Source organism: Pezoporus flaviventris, unplaced genomic scaffold (assembly GCF_033815535.1).
Source record: "Pezoporus flaviventris isolate CSIRO_AGI_PZ_B2104156 unplaced genomic scaffold, CSIRO_AGI_Pfla_v1 ptg000013l, whole genome shotgun sequence".
Taxonomy (NCBI): domain Eukaryota; kingdom Metazoa; phylum Chordata; class Aves; order Psittaciformes; family Psittacidae; genus Pezoporus; species Pezoporus flaviventris.
The window spans coordinates 29,930,796-29,955,037 of NW_026892561.1; the positions used below are offsets into that span (position 1 = coordinate 29,930,796).

Sequence of the window (24,242 nt, forward strand, 5' to 3'; positions counted from 1 at the left end):
TAAGGAGATGTACTGGGCCATGCCTGCAACCCAGTGCTCATGCTGCTGTTCCCTTGTTCAGAAGAAATTCTCCTTCCTGCCCTTCTTGCCTTCCCATCCTTGTGTCCACTCCCATAGACATCACCAAACCTAGTTCTGTACAGCCTCTGCTAGCCAGTGGGCAGCATCTGGGGAAGTTGCTCTTAAGACACAGCAGTGTCCTGGATGGTCCCTCATGAACTAGAAAGAAAAGAATCCATAACACAAATCTCTTACCTAAATTTTACCTAAATCTGGTGCCTGCTCAATATCTGAAAATGGAAAAGATGCATTTTTATTAATATAATGGCTTTTACTACTTAAAAAGCAGCTGTGGTTCTTTCCAAGCAAACCTATTTTAAAGTTTGCCTTTTAACATGACATTGTAGATGGTGGAATCAAGACATGCTAAGGGTATTTAACATGTTAATGATACATGAATGAAAATACCCGTCAGATCTCGAGGTGTCAGAAATTCTGCATAGCATATGCAGTATGAATACCGATGCATACAGTCTCTAACTGCAGGAGCAGATTGCACGTATGTCTGGGTTGGCTGAAACCATTGCACTTTGATCAAAGGGAATTGAAAGCAGTGGGCTTTGGGTTTATTTCTCTACTGGTAATGGAATCTTTTCCTCTTCCATACATGACAAGGTGCGAGGCTTACTAAATCTAGATAAAAGCCAGCCATTTTCTGGCTGCCATGTTTATTCTTTCATTCAGATCAAATAAAAGCACTCCTCATGTTTATAATAGTGAAGGAAAAGGGTCCCCTTGCTTAAAGATACATTTGAGAAGAAGCACGAGCTTCTCAGGAGTCATCTTCTAGAAATACCTCTGAGAGTCATGTTTCCTTTTCTTTATTTCTTCATTTCATATTCAGAAATGAATTATGTGCATAAATACAAGCAGTTCTTTCAGTGTCTTTAAAATGCATTTATTGCAAAATCTGCAGAGTGACTTGGATTCCATGATGATACGGTTTAGTGTGAGGTGTCCCTGCCCATGGCAGAGGGGTTGGAACTTGATGATGATCTTAAGATCCTTTCCAACCCTAACTATTCTATGATTCTGTGATACGATATATGTGATATGCCAAAGGAGAAAAGAACTTCATATGTATTTAGATATGCATACCTTGGTTTTCTGTCGGAGACAAGTTTTTATGGAGTGTTCGCCCACTCTCCCTGTCTCACCGCAGGTGGAGGAACGCTCCCGGCTCAATCGCCAGAGCTCACCGGCCATGCCCCATAAGGTGGCCAACAGGATTTCTGACCCCAACCTGCCTCCTCGGTCGGAGTCTTTCAGCATTAGTGGTGTGCAGCCAGCCCGGACCCCACCCCTGCTTCGACCTGTGGACCCGCAGGTAACAGCGCTTTCCCTGGCAGGCTCACATGCCAGAGCCAGGATGCTGGGGGTGCTGGTAAGGTAACAAGAAAAAGCTGATTTAAGGGAAATTGTGTCTCAGCCTCAAGCATATTCATAAGAGCAGCATCTACATTCATGAGTATATTCCTCTTGTCACCTTCATGTGTTAGCTACATCATGCTGGTTTATACCTTCCTTTGAAGCATCACGTACTAGTTACTGCCAGAAACAAGCTGGAGGAGAAAGAGGAACTGCTGGCCTGGTCCAGTGTGGCAGTTGCTCTGTTCCTCTTTGCATCTGGTTTATGTAGACGACTAAGACCACAGTGCCTGGTACAAAAGAGCCAAGATGCTTTTTGCTTTCTTTACTGCTTTAATTTAAGGTTTTGTTTTGGTTTTCCATTGAGTTGACATCAGTCACAAACACATCTGGAGAGGGCATAGATCACCATGACTGTCATGCAGGAGGGGCATCATTATTTTAAAAGTTCCTCCCAGCCATGAGGTCTGTAAGTACTCTGCCACCAAAAGCTGTAGAAGTGTTGATGCTGGCTCTAGTCCAGCCCCTGGAATTACTGCCACAGATCCACAGACTTCACTAGGTGTTTCAGAGGGAAGTACAAAGCCTTTGCTCCAAGTCCAGCTGGGCTTTCTGTGGGAAAATGTGCCAGCTAAGTGCCATCTACATGTGGTATGCGCACTTGTAGGACAGCAGTATGATGCTATCTTTAAACAGAATACATATAGGAAAGTCCTTAAGCGTACTGACCCAGTGTACATGGTCTGTATACATTGGGAGGTAGGTAAAACCTCCACTGTAATCTTTCTGATTGACCAAATACTTTTCAGTGACCTTTTTGGTAACATATATTGTCAACAGTTACAAAGACTTCTGTTTGGCAATAAAATCTTAATGAAAAAGTTACCTGACACCCAAAGACCCACATAAACGTATGCATGCATACACATATACATATGATACATGTATATGTGTACGTAGACATGTATGTAGAAATGTCAAATAAAAATTACAACCCCCCTGTATCAAAAAAGTGCAGCTTCACAGGGTCCTGGGAGGAAGCTTTGATTTCACAAACTAACTTTGTGAATTTCTCAGATTTCCCAAAACAGATGTTGGTATTCCTTTCACTTGTAACCTTTAGATCTGTAGGGCTGATTCATGGGATAGTGGCTACCTAGACCTATAGGAACTCATGCTGCAAGATTTTTTTTTAAGTCATCTATGCCTCAGAATTCCTGACAATTTTTTTTTATTATTATTTATTATCCTTTTTTTTCCCCTCCATTTTAACAGGGAAAATCCATGCCAAACTCATTAGTACAACTTTAGAGGTGCAAGCATAGGAGCTGTAAATCCATCCAGTAGCAGGCAGAGCCTGGGGCAGGCACAGTGTGCACGGGAGCTGGCAGGAGGGAGCAGCCTGCCCCTGCTCCTGGGGTGGTACCCATGGATTGGCCCCAGGCTCTCATCACGAGCCTGTCTCTGGCTGCACACAGGAGCGGTCAGGGCTGGAGCATGACATTGCCTGATTTTAAAAGGCTGAGCTGTACAGGCGTGATTTTTAATAGGTATTGTATTGAAGCAATATAAATCAGGCATTCCTGAAACCAAGGGAGTGCTGGTCTCAAACTGAGGGGGCTTTTTAATGCATCTGAAGTGCTAAATCAAATATTTTAATCAACTTTTTTTTAATCAATTTTTAAAATATTTTTTATCCCTTCTTTTTTCTTTTTTTTTTTCTTCTTTTTTCCCTCCCCCCCTCCCCCCCCCATTTTGTACTGATAGTTCTGTTTTGACTTGGTGCTTAGATTCCACATCTGGTCACTGTGAAATCCCAAGGAAGCTCCTTGTCTGGGTCTCAGTCACTGCATGAACAGCCTGCAAAGGGACTGGCTGGGTTTCAGGAGGCTTTGACGGTGACCTCTCACCGCACTGAGATGCCAAGGCAGAACTCGGACCCCACCTCAGAAAACCCTCCTCTGCCCCCTCGCATTGAAAAGTTTGACCGAAGTTCTTGGTTACGGCAGGAGGAAGACATTCCACCAAAGGTAACACTACCGCTCCTCACTTCCAGCACGTCAAAGAGGCAATCCCAGAGCTAAGTCCCCATGGGATAGTCCTGCACTCGGCGCCTCTGGCAAAGCAGATTGGGCAGAATTGAGCCCATCCCCATGGCTCCACGGCGAGTACCTACAGCCCCAGGTCTGCATTTCCCAAGGCAGTTTCTGCACAAGATGCTGGTAGCTGCTCTTGGGCACACACACAGTGCTGCAAAATAGTGTTCACCTCCAACAAAGAAAGTTCTGGAGCCTGGATAGAGGCCATAATAAATTATTGTCTTCTTCCCCTAGGATAAAAATCAACCTGTTTAAATAGAATTATAGGAACATAAAATTTGTCATACTCAATAAGATGGGTCCTTTTTAATCTGGTACCCTGCCTCCAGTTGCAATCAATATTTGATGGAAGACTTGTAAGGGCTCCAGCAGCTTTTTACATTCACTGGCATTTTGGCAGTGTCTGGCAGTACCTCTTTAATTAAGACTCTTCTGGACCAGTATTTCAATCACATTGTTTATACACCTTCGTTTTGGAAGAATTATAACGTGGCTATTGAAATTCGCCTTACAGTGAATCAGTGCTCAGCAATGGAGGATTTTTACAGAGAAAAAAATATTACAAATTCATTAGTGACAGCAAGGCAGTATTTGTCCCTGGCTAAGAGGCAGTTTTTCTTTGTATTCATAAAGTAAGTGGCTTAAGAGCAAAATACCAGCTGCCAGGTAAGCCTGCCTGTGCAAGAGATCTATGGTGGCCTGTCACATGTGTTAATAACATTCACATTTTTGCTACCAGCAAGTGAGAGGAGACATTAGTGCTCACCTAAGAGGAAAAACAAGTCAACAGCTCCTGGAGCTGTTTATGTGCTTCAGTTCTCAGTAGTGCAGGAGGGTGGGTGCCTGGTTTTAACCTCATTTTGAAAAAACCCTTGCAATTTAAAGTTGGTTTTTGCCTTGAGTCCTTGAGAAGGGTGTCTCTTAACTGCAGTGATGCACTTCATGGTGAAACCACAGCACTAGCTCCTTGGAAAAAAAGCTGTTTTCCAACACTATGGAGTATTTTCCCCATTGGCTGAGAGAATGTGAACTCTGTAAGGTGTCCCCATGAAATCACATTTAAGGCTGTTGTGTCAGCAGTAATAGCTGTGAGGAGTCCGACTTCACGTTTTACTGCCCAAAGTGGGTTTGATATGTTTGTAAATGGGAATGAAAGGACTGCCCCATGAGGCAGGGCTGGCTGTCTCTGTGGTCCAGGGTCTTGTTTCTGCCTGTGCTTATAGCTGGATGCTTCAGAGGAAGGTAAAATAGTCCCCAGGTCACAACTGCAGGGTACCCTACCCAGAGAAGAGATTTCCTTTTAATGACACAAGCTGTAGCTAATGATACTGCAGAATATGAAGCTTGCTTGCTCTCTAAATTTTCTCTTACCTAACATAACTGTGTGTTTATTCACAAGAAAAAAAAACAAAACTTCCATCATGTCTCTGAAATGCACTTCAGTTAGAATTTTACCTTAAAAAGTAATTTTCTGGGTTTTGTTAGATTTAAATTATATATGTGTGTGTATATGCATACATTCACTTCTGAAAAAGTAAACACCCTGTTTAATGATAGCGGGGATGCTCAGGGCCTCCCCTACCAGGAGCATCCCTCACCACACCCTTTGCAGCTCATTTCTGTCTCACACTTGGGTGATACCTTCTAAAAGCTGAGAGCTTTGTGGTTTATAATTGCCTATCCCTCAGTAGGAAATCAATTATAAATCAAGTAATAAGGCAGTGCTGGGAGGTGATCTCTCAGGTGTGCAAACAGCAGCCTGAATGGTGGGGCAGACTGGGTGACAGCAAATGTGTCTGTTCTTTTCCAGGTGCCTCAACGAACCACTTCCATATCCCCTGCTCTGGCGAGGAAGAACTCCCCAGGCAATGGCAGTGCCCTGGGGCCCCGACTGGGCTCCCAGCCTATTCGAGCAAGGTATGGGCATGGGCAAGATATGGACATGGGCAAGGTACGGACACAGAGGGCAATGGGCAGGAGTGATCCCAGCATGCTCTCCTTTGCCTGGCTGGGGAGCCCAGACACAGGCTGGGTTTAGCCCTGCTTTTACTGATTGGTAACAACACAAGATATGCAATGCTTCTCTTATCGTTGCAGTGAACTTTTGCATTCATTAGTATTTTGTACTGGCACCAAAGGCTGTGAATGCTTAGACCCCTGGAGGTTTTGCTCCCTGGGCTGAATATGTTCCTGGGCATTGCAGGGTTTGGAAGTGGATGCTACATCTGCATCTGGGGGTAAAAAAGGAATTTGGGCACTCCCTTTAGCAGAACCAGGCTGTTTCTCCCAGTGTCATCTCTTACCTGTAAGGGGATCCACAAAAGCCAGTGGGGAGATCTCAGTGATACATACAATAGTTTTTCTATGCATCAGAGCAGCTTTTCACAGATAATGGCCTGAGGAATGTACTGATACAGCTTGGGGAGATTTTCATTAGATGTAGACCAAAGGTAAAATTACTTTCAGTTTCCTAGGACTGGGGCCTTTAGTTTAGCCTCATGCAGCTCTTGGGCATGGTGGTGTTCAGGGGGCACTTGTAGCACCCTGAGGCAGGATGCTGCACCACAGCTGCAGTCTGATCTGCCATGTCAGAGCTATCCCTGGGCATGTTTAAACCAAGCAGGAAATTTGACAGGCTCTGCTCACAGCTGGATGGAAAAAACTTGGCTTAGTCACGTGAGAGCTTGTCTCTGGTTTGCACAGCATCACAGACAGCTATAGACCTCAGACCGGCAAATCTCAAGGTAATATGTGTTCCACATAGCATTGTGTGAAGGAGCTCCTTGGTTTCTTCTTTCTGCCTTGTCCTTTCAGGGTGAGGTCAAAAAGAGAATGCTGGGATGTCTGTAGCCGTGTGCTGTCACCAGTTTCAGTATGCACCTTTCTTTCCAGCTCAGTGCCCCAGCCATGCATCAGCAGACTCACATACAGTGGGCAGCAGCTTAGAGTAGCTGACAGGGGTAGCAGAAGCAGAAGAATTTTGCTGGGTTGTTATTTTTTTTTTAATAGAAAAAAACATTCATATTGTGGTTTGTTTCCCTTTATTGCTGAAGGCTAAAGCATTTTGAATTCTTTAAAAATGTTCGTTTAATTAGCGCTTGCTTGAAGGACAATTTAACATGCAGAGGGATATTGGACTGCGTTGTCCTAGGAAGGGATATTGGAAATAAAAACAATAAGGGGATCTGAGGTTCAAGTTGAAGGCTGCCCACTGTTTCCTGGACATTGCAGTCCCAGTCCTGGTTGGTACAGGTATATACATTAGTTGCCAAAGTTTTCAAATACATTTCAGGAGTTAATTTAGCTAAGGACACATCAGCCATACAACATGAGCTGGACGCCTTCAGTTGGATGAAAACTAGAAATTATTAGGATGCTATCGTATTCATCAAACTTAATATTCAGTGAAAGTATTTCATATTTCATTTCTCTCACAGCAGTGTAACATTTCTCCAGCTTTCCTTTTGAACTCCCTCTCCTATTGGTTCTTGATTCCCCCCATGCATAAATGTAAATATTACAAAAAATGCTTTCCTTTATTTGTCACCCTGTTGTAGCAAATGAGGGGATTTTCCTTGCACACAGAAAGCTGCTGTCTTGCTGTCATAATTTTAATACCCACCTGTTTCAATGTGAAATAACAATAGGCAGGGATTTTATACATGTTAGGCTCTGTCCAAACAATTCTGCCAGCAACCCCATTATGGTAGTGGGCCTTAGCACAACTTGCACCAACATGTTTGAGGGAGACCCCACAGACCTTGCACCTCACACGCATGGCCTCCAATTGTAATTGTATTATTCATGTAGCACTATTACTACATTCTTTTTATGTGTGCAAAGTTCTAATTGGACTTGACGGAGAAAGCTTTTCATACATTTTTTAACAGGACTTTGAATAAGATAATTTAACAGAAATATTGTATGAAAGCAAATTGCATAACTCTGTGTGAACGTGTCTTCTGATTTCATTTCAGTGCCAAATAAGAATTAATTTCCTGAAGGCATCTGATACCCAGAAAGATATTAGTCACTCTTTGTGTATTCAGGATGCTTTTTATTCTAAATGTATGCATGTTCACAAGGCAAGAGAAATCAAGGAATAAAAGGGGATCTCTGATGCAAGTTTAAAGTGAAGCCATGAAAATTGGGAAGTATGAATAAGTGGTAAAAGTGACCTGCAGCCTTGTTGCAAACTTGAGATCCTTTCTTCAATTAAATACTTCTTTCTCTAACAAACACTGATGTGCAAATTCCCGCTTTTGTGATGAATATTGATAGTTAAGTAGGTAACTTCAGCGTTGCACATTACAGACTGAAAGGGAGTTCTGAACAGAGAATCTTAATTTTTGATGAATTTGGCAAAATAAGAGCAGAACGCTTCTCTAGCCAATTCTTCATTATGGTTGTGGTGCAGCTCCATAAAGATGGTCAGTGCCTAATTCTACGTAGTCCCTCAAATGCAGGCTTAATAGCTTCAGAAAAGAAGGCCTCAGCCCTGTCTTGTCCCCTCACCTTCGCAGCTCTCCCTGTCAGTGTGGGAAGCATCTGAAGGCCAGAGGAGCATGTGACACTGGCTGATGGTGTCCTTTTGGTTTGTGCTCCTGCAGCAACCCAGACCTGAGGAGGACGGAGCCCATCGTGGAGAGCCCACTGCAGAGGACCAGCAGCGGCAGCTCCTCCAGCTCCAGCACTCCCAGCTCCCAGCCCAGCTCCCAGGGTGGGTCCCAGCCTGGCTCCCAGGCTGGCTCGAGTGAGCGCAACAGAGTCAGAGGTGAGGTTCTTGTGAACATCCCTTAGCATCGGGCATGCTTTCTGTGGCTTGTTTAGTAAGCAAGAAGGGCAAGAGGTCTGTGATCTCATGTATGGTTTTTAACAAATTAAAAAATCAAAGAATTTATCATTCCTGATGCACTTCTGTGACCAGCTGACCTAGCAAAGAGAGATGCCAACACTCCCTTTTGCCTGGATGCTGATGTACGATGCCCACAGCAACTTGCGCTGCTTCTGCATTTGCGGTGCCAAGTAGCTTGTACAAAAGGAGATGGGGGTTATAGAATCATAGAATCGTTAGGATTGGAAAGGACCTTAAGATCATCTAGTTCCAACCCCCCCCCCCCCCCGCCATGGGCAGGGACACCTCTCACTAAAATAAGAACCTCACACTAAAATAAGTTATGCTTTAGGGGAAACGATAAAAAAAAAATACCGGTGTGCTTCCTGTCTTCATCAGCCCAAGCACACTTCTTCTGTGATGGTTTCTTTGGGAGTCTGTTTCACTTTTAGAAGTATATTTAATTTTATTTTTTTTTGGAGCTTCATCTTTGTGCAAAGCCTGAGATGGGAGCAGAGGAGTGAATTAGACCATAAGAAGCTTTCTCTAAAATGCTTTTGCCAGGCAGCCATGCTGACACTGGGTTTATGTTCCTAGTCAAATAGTTCCTTATGTTCCTAGAGCTGTTCTTAAAGATATTCCATTCCCCCACTTAATCGCAGTAGCAGTTGCTAAAGCACATACAACACATACATCTGCATTTCTGGCACAGCCCCGCAGTATAAATCCCTAGGGCTGAAGCGCATTAAAACAAATGCTTTCTCCATGCTTTGAATTTTTTATGACTTTGCTGTAAAATGACATGTCTGTTGTTGAAATCATTACTCCTCTAGGTAGTCAGTAAAAGGAGTTTATCACCAGTTGTCCTTTTAGGTTTGATTTTGGTTTTAGTAATGAGGAATCCTGTGACAAATAATGTCCCAGCAATGTCAGGTGCTGCAGAGCTTTTTATTTATCACATTCTCTGCTCTTTTGCAAAGTGAATTTGTTTTTTTAGTAGAAAGAAGGGCAGTAACACTGCAAGAGGGCTGTCAGTGGAGGCAGACTTGGGACATGGCTTTTGTTGCTATGTTGATGGAGACTTGTTGCAATGACACTCAGAGAGGAGCAGGAGGGTTTCTCGAGACAACAGAAACAAAACGATGATGAAGCCCTCAATCCCACTTGTTCCAGGTGACAGGATGCAGTGACAGGTTTGAGCATTTAAATTCCCACTCTCTCTGCTTGCCTTTCACCCAGGGAACACCAAGCCTGAAGGGTCCCCTGTGCTCTCCCATGAGCCTGCTAAGGTCAAGCAGGAAGACAACAGAGATGTGACACGACCAAGCCGACCTGCTGTGAGTCTTAAATTATTTCCCATGGGAATGTTGCCAGCTGGCTTGGCCACTTTTCCTTTCAGTGTGGCAGCACAACTGCAGGGCCCCCAAAAAAGAGGCTAGTACTGTTGCTTCTCCAGTAGAGACTGGAAAGCAGTGGTACAGCAAGAGCCCACGGGAGATACGAATGCTTAAGAGAGTGCATGAGTTTTTATCAGGAGCCCAAGTCTAAGGGAAAGCACTTAAGCCTGTGTTTTCAAGTGAAGCAGATGCTTAAGGGCTTTGTTAGCTTGGGTGTGGTGGTTGCCTATGGTACATTGTTGTGTTCCGTGCTGCATGTCCCCCAGCAGCAGCCCAGCGGAGGGATGCTCTGCTCTGGAAACCAGCCCCCGAGAGCCTTCACAGCTTAAAACCAAACCTGGTAGTGGTCTCTGTACAATCTCATTTGATTATTCTGAGCAAAATCTCATCCGAAGTGTTTCCTCCTGGTTTAATGCTGTTGACATTTGTATTTTAAAACTGCAGACTCGGCCTAATGAAATGAATTTCCACTGCTTTCTTTTTTAATGTGTAATAATGTTTTGTTGATGTTTTTTTTCTCTACACTCCACAGCGTTGAGCTAACAATTCTAATTTTATTTCTAACCTGCTTGCCCTTCCTCTGGCTTTTTCCTGTCCCGATCTGTTTCCTCTGATGCTGATTATTCTTCCTTTACCCACAGAGCTATAAGAAAGCTATAGATGAGGTTAGTGATATCTTTTCTCAGTGGGTCATGCCTGTGCAAGGTTGACTTGTTAGTGCTCAATACCGAACCGGGTTTTCTTGGTGCTGACATTGAAGAGGTGGCAATGTAGTCTTGGGGCAGACAAGAGACTGAACGATTGTGTCCCGGTGTAGGGACCCTTCGTGTGGGGAGGGGAGTGACACGGCCGCTGTGTGTTCTGCTCAGCCAAGGGCTGCCTGAAACCCACTGGCCAGACCACTTGCATGGAAGTCGTGGCAAGAAGCACACGAACGTTCACACACAGAGCAAACAGTGCTGCCGTTTTGGTGTATTTGAAAGAGAAAGAGCAAGAGCGGAGGTTTCTGGTGCCAGTGGAGGTGGTCTGGGCAGCCTGTGCCATTCACTGCATTCTGCTCTCAGCTACAGCCCCCAGCCACCCCCTGATTTCAGTGGGGCCATCGAGCACTATTTGAAGTGCATTTTAAACCTAATTCAAATGAAGGTGCTTGGCAAATAATGGAAAACAAAGCGTGGGATACATTGGGTAATTAATTCTCATGGACCAGACCATCAGACGTAAAGCCAGAATCAGCAGAGACGTCTTGGATCTTGATGGCCAATGCTAGTCTTCCTCCATCCTCTTAAAAAATAAAAGTCTTGAATTACACCTTTTTTTTAACCATATGATAATATTTTGAATATGTATGCATCTGGTGATGCTGAGTGTTTTAGTGTTCATGGGGAAAGACCAGACATTCCTGATGTAGCATTTAACTTGCCTCACACACATCACTATGTGCTGATACTGGTAACTGCAGGGCTGTAATGGCAAGCACCTGTACCAGCAGCCTCTCCTACAGCCTCATTCCTCTAAAACTGGAAGATACAGAAGGAAGATGTGCTGGTTAGTTAACTTGCTCTCTTGGGTAAAACATTAGCAATGCGTTTTGTGTAGTGAGGTGCTTTCTTAAGGAAAAAGCACATAAATCAGTGTCTAAATAAAGGCAGTATGTGCACTAAATTTAAGTTCAATGAGCTGTGTGATTTTGGAAACCAGTCTGACTTGATTCCAGCAAATACTAAATCTAAAGAAGCCTTTGTAATTAAAAGTAATTAGAAAGCACTGATACTATTAACTTATGTATTATGTCATCCTCAGTAATAACATTTCAAACACATGTGGAACTACAGAGCACTTTCTAGTTGTCAGATTTTTTTTGGTCCAAGAGCAACTCAGTGAAGCCGTTTAATCCTACATAGTGCTCATTACTTAGACAAAATGATAGCATCGAAAAATTAATCATCCTGAGGCAAAGCTTTAACTAGGAAATACAAGTTATCTGATTATATTGTCTAGAGTATTATTGCTGTTATAACTTCCAAATTAGTTGTTAAAAACTGATCAAACTGATTTTTAAAATACTTCATTATCTTCTGGTGATGACCAAAGGAAGCTGATAGGGTGCCTTGAAACATGTTAGAAATGAAAGGTGCAAAAAAAAAAAGACAATTTTCACAGTTTATCACTGTGAGAGGGAAGGGTTCAGTCCTAGTCCTTCGTTCACTGTAGGAAGTCCAGCTGCAATTTTAAGAGGCTGTTATGCAGTCCTAAACCCCTTTTTAAAGTTGAGAAGGCTCTAAACCAATTCAAAGGCAAGTGCTTAATAAAGAGCATATTTTATACTATAAATGGAAAGCATTGTTAAGCTGTTGAAATTGTCATGAATTCTTATTTAGGAAAAGAAACAATCATATCATTTGAGCTGCTACAGCACTAATTAAAATAATTAGTTGTCGTGACTGCAGATTTGACTGCATTTCTATCCCAAATGTCTTGGCATCAAAAATAAACTCTTGAAATATCGCATTCTCTCTTTAATCTTGATACCTGTAATATACTGTAATATACTTCAATCTTGATAATTTGTACCTTTCTTTAAAGGTACAGAGAGCATTTGGAGAGGGATGTATAATACCCATCACAGGTACCTGATGTGAAGCAGGGATTCATCTTTTGGTTATTTTGAAAATGGTGGGGTTTGGTCTACTAATATTTACGGGTCTGATACAAAGATCTCTGACATCCATGGGAGTCCTTCCTCTCTACATTAGAGGCTGGGCAGGGCAGACCTGGGAGCAGAATGTGCGGCTGTCGACAGTGGGAGCCTGCTGGGAGGTGCGGGTCATCAGTAACCAAAGTACAGATTGCTTGCAAAATATTCCTGCTTCACAGTTAGGACATAAACTGGGTTTGCATCTCAGCATAGAGGTTTTCCATCGTTTTCTTCACATGTCGACAGGATAGATTTTTTGCAACCATAATTAATATTGCTGTAGTCATCCTGCTGGAACGGTAAACTGGAAATGCAGTAAATGAGAGTATGGCCATAAGACAGTTGTGGAATTTAGTCTTTTTCAATGAGTTTCTTTCTCCCTAATCCTTTATCTCTGACCGAATGCACTGATGCCTACCTCGGTCACTAATATAGGGAGAAATGGTAAGACTGACAATTGCGATGCTTTGTTCGTCGTGTGCATGTCTTGTGCAACAGAGTTCTCTAACCCATTCTAATTCAAGCTCTCATGCTTTTCTGCCCTACTGCTTCCCCCTGCATTGCTATAAAAGCATGTAAGATAACAAAAAGTCTCTTTTCTACACGGTGCCTGCCATGTTCCTTGTTTTGAAATAGCAATGTCTATTTTATATGACTGTTGGGTCTGAGACCTCATCAAAGTCATGGTAAACTGAAAAATTTATTACTAGGCTTTGGGACTGCTCCTATTTTATTTTTTTCTTGTTTCAAAGCTTTTTTGTTTTGTTTTGCCCTTAGCTTGTAGGCTGCCACATTTCACATGAAGTGCTTAATGGGTCCCACTGAGGGACTGATTTGTTTCATTTATTTATCCATTTTTTTGATCGTGTGGCTGACTCAGAGCTGTGACTCCAAAGTCTGGCTGAGCTGGACGCTTCTCCTCGTGCTCCTCACCACCTCTCGGCAGCTGCCCAGCAGCGGAGAGTCACCACGGAAGCAGCTCTTGACGTGGGGATTGCACAACCCATGGGAGATGCTGTCATTGCTTCCTTCCCAAATGCATTTATTACAGAATAAATATAATTACGGGGTCTCTTTGAGAAGTTTGAAAGAAGAGAAAACCCTGCAGGAGAAATTCTCCGAGCCAATCTTTGAAATGACGTTGTTTTCCAGTTTACTATGATGGTGACTGAACTTCACCTTTCCAACAAATATAATTTTGTCGTGTATATACATATAAGTGTGTGTATATATATGCACATACACGTTCCAAATAGAAAAAGAAGAGGTTGGCTATTGACTTTTCAGTGAGCATAAATCAGTTTTGTTTTGTTTAATAAATGCTACATGCTACAAACATTGTCTTACGTTCGTCTCATGTTTGTAACAACTCTGTAAAGCTATTTCTTGTTGCTCGTGCTGTTAGCATTGGCTTTTGAAGATATGCTTGTGACTTTCTCCTCACTTTAAATATAATAGCCTTTGCTTGCTTGTTTTCTTGCCCCCATCCCCTTTAGGATCTGACGGCCTTAGCCAAAGAGTTGAGGGAGCTGCGCATCGAAGAAACCAATCGCCCCCTGAAGAAGGTGACGGACTACTCCTCCTCCAGTGAGGAGTCAGAAAGCAGCGAGGAGGAGGAGGAGGATGGGGAGAACGAGACGCATGATGGGACTGTGCCTGTCAGTGATATTCCACGGCTTATGTAAGAAGCGCTTTCTCTGGGGGGAGAAGGGAAACTGTGAAGCCCTGTTGTGTCTTGGTCTTGAGGAGCAGTTGCTGTGTTATGGGGCATGTCCAAAGAATGTCAGTATTTGGTGAGAATGGCTCTGGGAATGGTGTCATGGTTGCAAGGGATACTGTACTCAGATAAACCTTTCTCCTGGTCAAAACTAGAGATATTTAAAACTAAAGATATTAATGGTAAAAACTGAGTTATTTCCACTACACTTTCAATGAACTTGGGCTCCAAGATGATGGAGCTGTTCCTGTTCATGAGCAAGGTGGGTTCTTGGACAGAGTGGACATATCTGACTTCATCCATCCCTTGAGTGTCCTGCTCATGGGGTTGATGAGTTAAAACTCTGCTGACTTTTGAGCCTGGTCTTGCCCCAAATCAAGCCATGCTGAAGTGCAGTACTTTGTGGCCTGCCCAGTGCCAACTGGTAGATCCAGGATTATAGTAATCTGCATCTTCATCTTTGATTTTTGTCTTTGGCTCAGTCACTGCGCAGGCAGCAAAACGTGGTAGGTTAAAGCACTGAAATGAAAAAGTCAGCAGACTGTACTATTGAGTTACCATTGTAGGCCATGGGACACTTGTGCTTTTAGATGCCTCTAGATGAGGAAGGAGGGCTGCATAGTTTCGACACACACTAAACAGCTGTCACTACACAGAGCGAGCTCATGGAGCATCCCTGTTCAGGCTCCCTACCTGGTGTTTTGCAGCATTAGTGTGGCAGGGACGTTTCTGGGGCTCGCTGCCTGGCATGGAGTCTGACTCATACCCCTGTGGATTCATAGAGGAGTTGTGGGAAGGCTTATGGGGATTATTTGCATTTTAATCAGTTAATTTCCATTCTTCCTAGTAAACGAATTATTAGTTGACATAGATGTTATTAGGCTTCGTAGTGGTGGGGTGTGGAGCAGCAGGGAAGCCCTCCAGGTAGCAAGGAGACCTAGAGGGTCCATGTTATGCACAGTGCCAAGCTCCTGTGTTGGAGCTTCCTTGCAGCAGGACAAGAAAAATCAGAGCTCTTGGAATTCATTGGAGAAAGTCAGGAGACAGAAGGATGGCTATGAATATACAGGAGTTGGATGGGCAGTCACGTGTGCAAGAAGCAACCTCAGGCTGCTCAGAGAAGAGGAGTTTAATCAGGAATGGTTAATCTGTACTGACATGCGTCCACCAAACACCTTGGGTTTTGACACTGCTTTTCAGTGGATGAAAGTATCTCACTGAGTGCTTTGCCAGATGTCAGAGGACAGGTATGGTGGTGAGATGGATGCCCCTAACCGACTGCCAGCTGAACACCACTTGTCCTGTAATGTCCTGTTGATGGACGTGCCCCAGAGACTGAAGATGAAGATGCAAACCATTGATGTCACAGTGAGGTGGCAGGAGCTCTGTCTGTACTTGAGCCTTCCCTGCTATCTGCAGACATAGTTGTGAAGGCTTACACACACTGCTCTGTGTCTGGGAAAAAAAGAAAGCACATGCTTGGCTTTACACTTCTATTTCACAAAAAAAAACTTAACTCAAGTCCCAGCTAGATGTAGTTGGGCATTTTTCTATCAAAGCTTCATCTTTCCCATGTTCAGTGTTTTTCCATTAGCATCTGGGCCCAAGAGAGATCATCTCATCTTCTCCTGCACCTTCCAAGTGATCTTTTATAACCCATTTTTAAACTTCCCTGGGCATCCTCCATGAGCACTGGGCTGCTGTTCACCCCAGCTCTGTCCAGGTCTCTCCTGCTGTGGGATAAGTCCGTCCATCACTGTGTCCCAATGGACAGGAGGGACTGTTTACTCCTTCTGCCTCTGCAGATACCTTTTCTTCATCTGAAGACTATGATGACTCCTTTTGGCTCTCTCTCCTCTGAGCTGCACAAGCCAGCTCTTGCCTGCATACAGAGATTTCTTGTAGGGTGACATGGAAACGACATGCCAATGAAATCTGGGACCTCATGGCTACCACGGGCATTCATTCACTCACTGTATGGTCTCAAAATTAACATAACCTCCTTTGTCACTGCTTTTTTATTTCTGAAACTGGAATAATTGTGTTATTTTCTCATCCTCTAGTGGTGTTGAAAAGCTAGTGGTAGAAAGGTATGAGCTTCTCAGGTGAAAGGTGCTGCAGAAGTATGGCACGCTCTTCTTTGGAGTACTTTGGTGATGCCTGTCCAGTTATACATTTGATATGATACAGGCGAGGATCCATTATCACACCAGTTACGCCTTGGGATCCCTGGAACTCATGTCTTGCATTGGACCAGTAACGCCTTGATTAATGCAGGCTTGCTTTGGCTTTTCACATTACCAGGCTCCCTCATGAGCCTTTGAGTTCTGGCAAGCAGGTGTGCAAGACATGTTAAAGAGTGAATTACTTCAATACTGATGAAAAGCAACCGGTCTGTATAGCTTTTAAATGCAAAGTAATGGGTCTCATCAGCAACATCTTCATAACCACCATCATCATTTTCCAGCGCACACACAGGGCTGGGTAATCCAGAGGCACTTTGACATTTGCTTTTGGTTTTGTTTGAATTATATTTAGGCAGCTGGTCTGCTATGAAGGTAATAATAAAGTAGCAGTGGCTGCTCACCACCTGCAATATCCACTCTCTGGCAGTCCTAAAATTTAATGGGAGTGAGAATAAATTCCAGCCTCTCTCTTGAGATAGGAGCACAGAAATAAACTCAAGGCGAATCATGGGTCAGGGCTACATCTTCACCTAGAAAACAGCAAAGAGCTGGAGGACACAACTTGTGCTCCTTCCCACACCTCCTCCAAACCCCATCCCCTCTCTTGTTGTCATTTGTCATCAGTTGCTCTCATGCACTGTTCCCTTTCCATGGGTGGACATGGGGAATAAAGAGAGCAATTTTTTTTTTTTTTTTTTAAATTCAATATCAAAACTAAGGCAGAGGAGGACTGCAGCAACTTGTTACCTGTTCACCAGTGCTCCTCTTGGGGCACCTTGGGATGAGAAAGGCCCTTCTGTTTGGTCTCTGTGCTGTATCTGTCATGTATCAACCTGACCCTGGTCCCGTATTTCTGACAAGAGAAATGATCTCACTATATGTTTAAATGGATATATTTTCTAATTTTGCTTCTTGTGAGATACAAAACCTTACCCTTATTAAATTAATAGTATATTAGAGGATTTGTCGTCTAGTCTAGCAAAGGAAATATTCATCATTAATGCTTTTCCATTCTGTCCACAGCCCAACGGGAATTTCTGGCAGCAATGAGCCGTACAACCTGGGAATGGTGACATCCCATGGGATAGAGACTTCCCACGCAGATACGTTTAGCAATATTTCAAGGGAAGGGACTTTAATGGTGAGGGAGGTAAGTTACAGAACAAATATTCCCATGGAGCATCTTCAGGAGGTTTTGCCCATGTAAGCACAACAACTAACAGTGCTGTGTGTCCGGAACACAAAATGACTAAGTAAATTGTGCTCGTTAGCGCTCTTGTTAATGCAATTTACAGCAAATGTGACAAGTGCAAATGTTTCTCAGAACTACAAACAGCAGTGAATAGTAATGCCAGGGTGTATGGGGACAATGCTCATACAAATGACTCTGCTGTAATCCCACTATAGCTCCAGGCAACTGAAGTTATCTTAACTTTACAGCATTTAGTTAATACACTTGGTACCTGGACCAGAGTTTCCTCTCTTCTTCTCAGCCTATGCCTTGTGTAACCATCAGAGGTGTGCAGTGTTGTAGAGCATTTGGAGAGTTTTACCAAAGGCTGGTCATGCCTGGGGAAGGCCAAGTTCCCTTCGCCACCAGCCAGCCCAGTGAGCCAGTGGTGGGGGCACTGGGCATCCCACACAGATGAGAGCCCCTGTTCCTAGCTCTGGTGTTGCAAAGGTAAGGCTGCCATGGGAGCAAACCTGATGTATGGTACTGCAGGAGAGAGGCAGAAGAGGCACGTTTGGTTGGCTGCGGAAGATCTCCCCCAGTGTTTCAGATTTCCAGTTGCTGGAACATGCTGGCGGTGCTGCTGGAAACACAGATGGGTAGCAGGTCTCCTAGTGAGGGGACAGACAGTGAATATGGGAATCACTCTCCTGCTAGTATGTAAAGGAGGAGTATGGATGAGAAGGAAGGGGAGGGGAGTTTGGAGTCAGCAATCATAAAGAAGGAATGTTTAGATCAGATGCAAACTAGACTTGAGCAGCATTTTGATTATTAATTCCATTTATATAAAATATTCACATATGAAGGAAAAAAACAATGCAACTTTGAAAGAGAGGAAGGAATTAGCAAAAGAAGTCACAGCATGTTTGCTGCTTTTCACCATGAGTTTTGGAGGTGGGCAGCAATGCTCAGCCCACTTCATCCCCCACTGGTGTGGATCTGTTCAGAGCAGGGATCCCTGCAGCCTGGACAGCTATCTCTGCATCCTTGTAACAGGGAAGGTGATGCAGTTGAGCAGGAGAACTAGTCGCTGCTATAACATGCTATAACAGACAGCCGTTTGCAAAATGAGCTTGGTGTTTAGCATCACAACTGTAAAACACATGCCATGCCAACAGAGCTATATAAGAAAACCGGAACCTTGTGGCAGAGTGAAATGCCAGTTCTGCTGATGCTACTGCTGTTCACTGCTGTTTTGGGTTACAGAAACATGCAACGGGGGCTGTGTTGTCATTTGCAGTCAGGCTACTCGCTGCCATAGCTGTGCAAAGCCGTTAAGGCTAACACTGATCGAGGGGTCAGATTCTGCTGTCAGTGATGGCTGTGTGGGAGGAGAGCTGGCCATGGGGTTTTCAGCCATGGTGGCAAGAGCAGAATCTGCCCTGCGTCCCTTGTCTCAAAATGACAGTGATCAGGCTTCTCTCGCTGTAATGTGGCTAATTACTCTGTATTGACTTTGTGATTAATCCTGTCTTTATTTCTCCTGGGGCGGGGGGTTGGTTAGCTGCTTGCCAGATTGCATGGGGATAGAAGCAGAGAGGGTCCTTCTCCTGAGCTTGCCCTAGGAACTGAGGGACGTCCAACGACTTAGTTTTGTTTGTTTTTTTTCTCTTCTTTTTCTCTTTTTTTCTTCCCCCTTCTCTTTCTTCCTCATGCCTTGTGTTTCTGCAGACCTCTGGTGAAAAAAAGCGTTCTGGCCATGCAGCCAGCAATGGCTTTGCAGGTCACATCAATCTCCCTGACCTGGTGCAGCAAAGCCACTCGCCTGCGGGCACGCCGACTGAGGCCCTGGGGCGAGTCTCCACGCATGCGCAGGACATGGACTCGGTGCCTGAAGTAGGTGGTGGGGGGCTCCTCTTTCTCCTTTGCATCGCTTTAAACAAGTATTAACATCTCTTCTTCATAAATGGGCTTCTCTGCTTTCCTCCCTGACTTTCTTGGCTCTTCCCTCTCTATGTTTCTGGTCCATAGGGGTGAGTGTAGTGGAAATATGGGCGTATCTGATGGGTTGTTGCTATATGGGTCTAAGGTTGATGGTAGAAATGTGTATTAGATCTTGTCTGAAGCCCACCAGTTGGAGTTTTTATAGTGATGTCTTGAATGCTGCCAGCTGATGAGAAAGCCCCCCACTGAGGTTTTGGTTTGTTTGGGTTTTTTTTCTAACACTTGGAAATAAAAGAGAAAGAAATAATGAGAGCCAGTGATGCCATTAACTTCAACTGGGCCCAGTTTCCACCTGTGCAATCTCTGATACTTAATGTTGACTCAAAAGGTTAGCAAAAACCAAAGCCAGCAAAATTCTAAATAATTCTTCAGTCTTGAAAAAATCTGCACACCTTTAAAATTGAGTGTTTCCTATTATGGCAAAGTATTTCCCCCTGATAGCTGTTTTACAGGTACACGATTGAACATTAACATTGCGTAAGGTGTAAAAAGATTTGGAAAGTACAAGATGTGACACATAAGGGAATTGATATGTCCTGGTTTACTATTACCAGCTGTGAGAACCAGGCACAGTTCTGTGTTCTGTCATGAGAAATAAACCCATTTGGTGCTAAATGGAATCATAGAATATGATAAATGCTAAATAAGCTACTGCATTTAAATTTTCTTTTCATTTTGTTGGATATACGTCAGAAGTTCTGTCATCGTATTCTCTTTCATAGAAATGATGTCCCCATTTTATAGTGTACTTTTACTAGCAGTATAAAAATAAAAAATGCTTGGAACTGGGCATTGCTAGAACGTAAGAACAGATGGTACCTGACTTCACCTCAAGGTTTTAGCTGTTTTGTCATTGCCTTGAAAGCAGGTGATGAGAGAGCTGATGCTGAAAATGACACCTTCCACGGTCATCCTGGGACTGCTTAAACGTGGGCAAGCACTGGTTTAAATATATTCACTTATAGAATACCAACCAAGAAGATCTTTTCCATTTCTAAAACTGCATTATCAGGGCTGAATGAACCAGGAGACTTGGGGATTTAATTCACAGGTATCTCATGGTGCTGTGAGAAAAAGAAGGGAGCAAGCACAACTACACCTTGCAGCTTGTTGCTGTCTCTGTAAGCCACCACAGTTGAACAGGAAGATGTCTTGACATTTAAATAGCAGACTCGGAAGTCATTAAGTAATGCCAGCTTCTTAGGGGAATGGCTGAACCTGAGCAAAGAAAAGAAATGCTCAGTGCATTGGGATGAGGGGCTTCTTCATAACTCATTTGTCAGAAAGCACCTGCCTCTCAGCTGGAAAGCATCCCTGTAGATACTGATTTTTTCTCATCCTTGAACTGTTGGTGGTTTATGGAAAAGGCATCCAGCACTGGGAAAAAATGTGTATTTCTTGGATAGGAGAGAAGCACAAAGTAGGGAGTATATCTCACATGCGCACACAAATTTGGCCATACTGTGTATGTAAATGTGGTATCTGTTCCTGCAGCCTTCCCTGCCACAGGCTGTTAACTCCTTGCATGGGTCTTGGTTACCATGTGCATTTTGGAAATCCATCCCGTTGCTATGGAAACAGGCGGGCTGTCAGGGGAATAAAGACGAAAGGGAAGCAGGATGCACAGCGTGGTTTTGGCACGCATGGGGGATGGAAGCCAGCTCACCCATGGATGCCAGTCCCAAAATGCTTGCAAAGACCAAGCCGCAGGGGTGCTCCCACTGTTCTTTTGCCCCTAAATCTTTCTGTGGCCCACTGGAGGACAGGTGTGAGGCCAGCCCAGTGTGGGTACAGATGTGCCAGGATGGCAGTGTTCCCGTGGCACACCAGTTGTCAGCACAGGGGCTGTAGCAGTGGCGTTGGCGTGGGCTCTGGTGTCTCAGTGATGTGAAAGCTGAGGAAGATTTATTCCTTCCAGGGAAAGAAAATGTCCAGTGGAAGAATAATGTGAGCAGTAGTACTGCTGCAGAGTGACGTGGGGTTTGCTGCTGTTGCAGCTCTTAACGGAGCTCATACATAAAGCATATCCTGGGTAAATACTGGAGTAGGAAAAATAAGCTGCTCAACAAGGGGGAAAATCATGTCACTTTGACTCCCAAGGCAAAGATTTCTTGTTGCTTAAGAGAAGGTCTTAGCCTCGTTTTCTGCCTTAACAAAGCAATGGCTTTAAGAAGAAAGCAGCGTGATGTTGCAGTCTGTTCCTCCCTGAATTCCCTTGGAAAAGTATTGGCTCTGACATTCCCTACAATACTTTCAGGTTAAGTTTTGTTAGCTTAGAAATAACCATTTCTGCAGTCCTGCCTGAAATGCTGCAGACAGTTTAAAACATATCATCCCCGTGAGGTGTGCTGAAAACCAGAGTTTGTGGGGGATGCCATTTTCTGATGAGCCCGAGTATCTAGGGCATTTTCTAACACAACCTGTTACAAAGCTTTCCCTAAAGAGAGAGCTTTAGAACAGTGCACAGCTCACCCCAGGCCTTCCCCAGCTCCAGCGCTTCAGATTCTCCCAAACAGAGCAGGCAGGTGCTGCTGAGGGGCACTGCTGGGGCCTGCCTGTGCAATAGGTGTGAGGACCAGCAATAACAGCCCAGCAGAATGATAAATAGGTGTTTTGCTGGGAGCTGACTTTTCCGACGTTCCCACAGGCATGAATATTTTGGGCTTAGCTTAGCGAATCCCTAGATACCAAGTGGTGAAAGTAGAGTGGTATTATAGCGTATGAGCATTCCTGCCTAAGTTCTACAGGTCCCAGAATAGATTTCCACAACCTGTTGAAATTAAATCTTTACTCAGACTGTGCTAGTTAGTGTTTGGCTTTGGCACAAGGGAAGCAATAGTCCCATCTTTTCCATCTCTCTTGAATTACTCCAGTGGTCACTGGTCCACGTCAGCTGCCCCATGCCAGGGCTTTCCGAGGGCTCCCAGTGCTGTCCTGCCGACCTTGGCTGCACACTGAGAGAGTGGGAAAAGCAAATTCTCTGGCATCCCAGAATGGGCTTTTGAAGGCAGGTGTCTAACATGCAGACAAGTTGGGGTTTACCTGCATTGACTTTTGACTCTGGCCTTGTGGCTTCTTCGCTAACTGGTCTCATGGCTGTGCTGTGCTTCTGCCTGTGAGAAGAGAGTGGAGCTGGGCCCTGCTCCTCTTGTTTTCTGTTGCTCATGGACACTCACAAATCCAGTTTAATGTTTTTCCTGACTAGTGATGGGGGAGGAGGAGCAGATGTTGACAGAGGGCTTGAAAAGGGCACTGCAGGTGTAAACATTGTGTCTGCTGATTAGAAAGTCTTACCTATACACACATACACAAAATTATTGTTATTTCTGTGCTCTGAGCAGTTTCTTTGCTCTTACTTTCCAGTATGGTATGGGAAGTAGCACCAAAGCCTCTTTCACCCCCTTTGTGGACACCAGAGTATACCAGACCTCACCTACTGATGAAGATGAAGATGAGGACGAAGAGTCATCTGCTACTGGTAGGAGGCAGTGTGGCCAGTTTGAGAGGGGAGGGCCTCATGGAAACCAGATCATGGAAGCTGTATAACCCCACTTAACCTGTTTCATATTTCACTCACTCTTGTCCAAACATTGCTCATGTCTGCATCCTTGTGGTCTCCTGTTGCCATACAACTTCTTCTCCCTCACCAGCAAAATGCCACCAGAAGGGTCTGGGAGAAGACAGGGAGCAGCAGAAATCCACCCATCTGCCTGGGCAGTTGGGAGAAATGTTCCGGGCAGAACTGGGAGGTGGTAATCTCTCAAAAATACTGGCAGTTGCTCTGAAGTCACTGGAAGTGGCTGGATGTGAGCAGGCAGGCAACAAATAGAGCTGGTCAGCTCAGCAGGCAGGGCTGGAGGCCGGGGACATCACCTGCTGACGGGTTTGGTGTTGGTTCTAATCCATGAGAAGATCCTAATGATCCTTCTCCAGTCTAGTAGCTTGCAACATAGTGATGGCTCCCCCATCAGGAGATAACTCAAGTATTTTCTTCCTGTCCCAAAAAAAGAGGTGACAGAAGAATTAATGCATCACATCTCACTGTCTTGTGTTTCCTTGCAAGCCCTGTTCACCAGCGAGCTGCTAAGACAGGAGCAGGCCAAGCTGAACGAAGCTCGAAAGATCTCAGTGGTGAATGTCAACCCCACCAACATCCGTCCCCACAGCGACACCCCGGAGATCCGGAAATACAAGAAGCGCTTCAACTCAGAAATACTCTGTGCTGCTTTATGGGGTAAGCGCTGAGCACGCCATGCCCTTGGCAAAGCTCCCTGGAGCAAATGGCTGGTGGTGAAACACAAATGTGTCATCACAGAACCAGGACCCTGCTTCTGGTTGTCCCTTTCTCCATCCTGGGCAAAGCTGATATCCCCGAGTCCCTGCACTGTAAATGTGACCCTTTGTGTTCATGGAAAGATCACAGTCTTAGCTGGGATCTCGTGGTGGTAGCAGAGATGAGCTCAGAGTGTTGTCCCTGGGAGCAGCCATGGCTCCTGGTGCCCATTGCCATATCCTCTTCAGGTGTGAATCTGCTGGTGGGCACAGAAAATGGCCTGATGCTGCTGGATCGAAGTGGGCAAGGGAAGGTCTACAACCTCATCAACAGACGGCGATTTCAACAAATGGACGTACTTGAGGGCCTTAATGTCCTCGTGACAATATCAGGTATGTCTCTCATGCTCCCACCCCATCATTCACCTTCTTGGCT

General features: G+C 44.5%; 1 protein-coding gene across 8 annotated transcripts in view; it reads left to right on the forward strand.

Annotated features, from left to right (window-relative positions):
• Positions 1-24,242, forward strand: part of TNIK (TRAF2 and NCK interacting kinase) — a 162,562-nt gene that overhangs the window by 129,159 nt on the left and 9,161 nt on the right. For 2 of the 8 annotated variants that reach the window (XM_061452543.1, XM_061452546.1), the window contains 12 exons: positions 1,223-1,387; positions 3,219-3,458; positions 5,338-5,444; positions 8,138-8,301; positions 9,601-9,698; positions 10,400-10,434; positions 13,961-14,137; positions 17,383-17,509; positions 19,262-19,426; positions 22,898-23,012; positions 23,598-23,768; positions 24,056-24,199. In XM_061452543.1, the coding sequence (XP_061308527.1) occupies positions 1,223-1,387; positions 3,219-3,458; positions 5,338-5,444; positions 8,138-8,301; positions 9,601-9,698; positions 10,400-10,434; positions 13,961-14,137; positions 17,383-17,509; positions 19,262-19,426; positions 22,898-23,012; positions 23,598-23,768; positions 24,056-24,199 (1,708 nt within the window). Of the gene's footprint in view, positions 1-1,222; positions 1,388-3,218; positions 3,459-5,337; positions 5,445-8,137; positions 8,302-9,600; positions 9,699-10,399; positions 10,435-13,952; positions 14,138-17,382; positions 17,510-19,261; positions 19,427-22,897; positions 23,013-23,597; positions 23,769-24,055; positions 24,200-24,242 lie in introns of all 8 variants that reach the window. The other 6 variants (XM_061452544.1, XM_061452547.1, XM_061452545.1 and 3 more) reach the window with 4 other exon arrangements.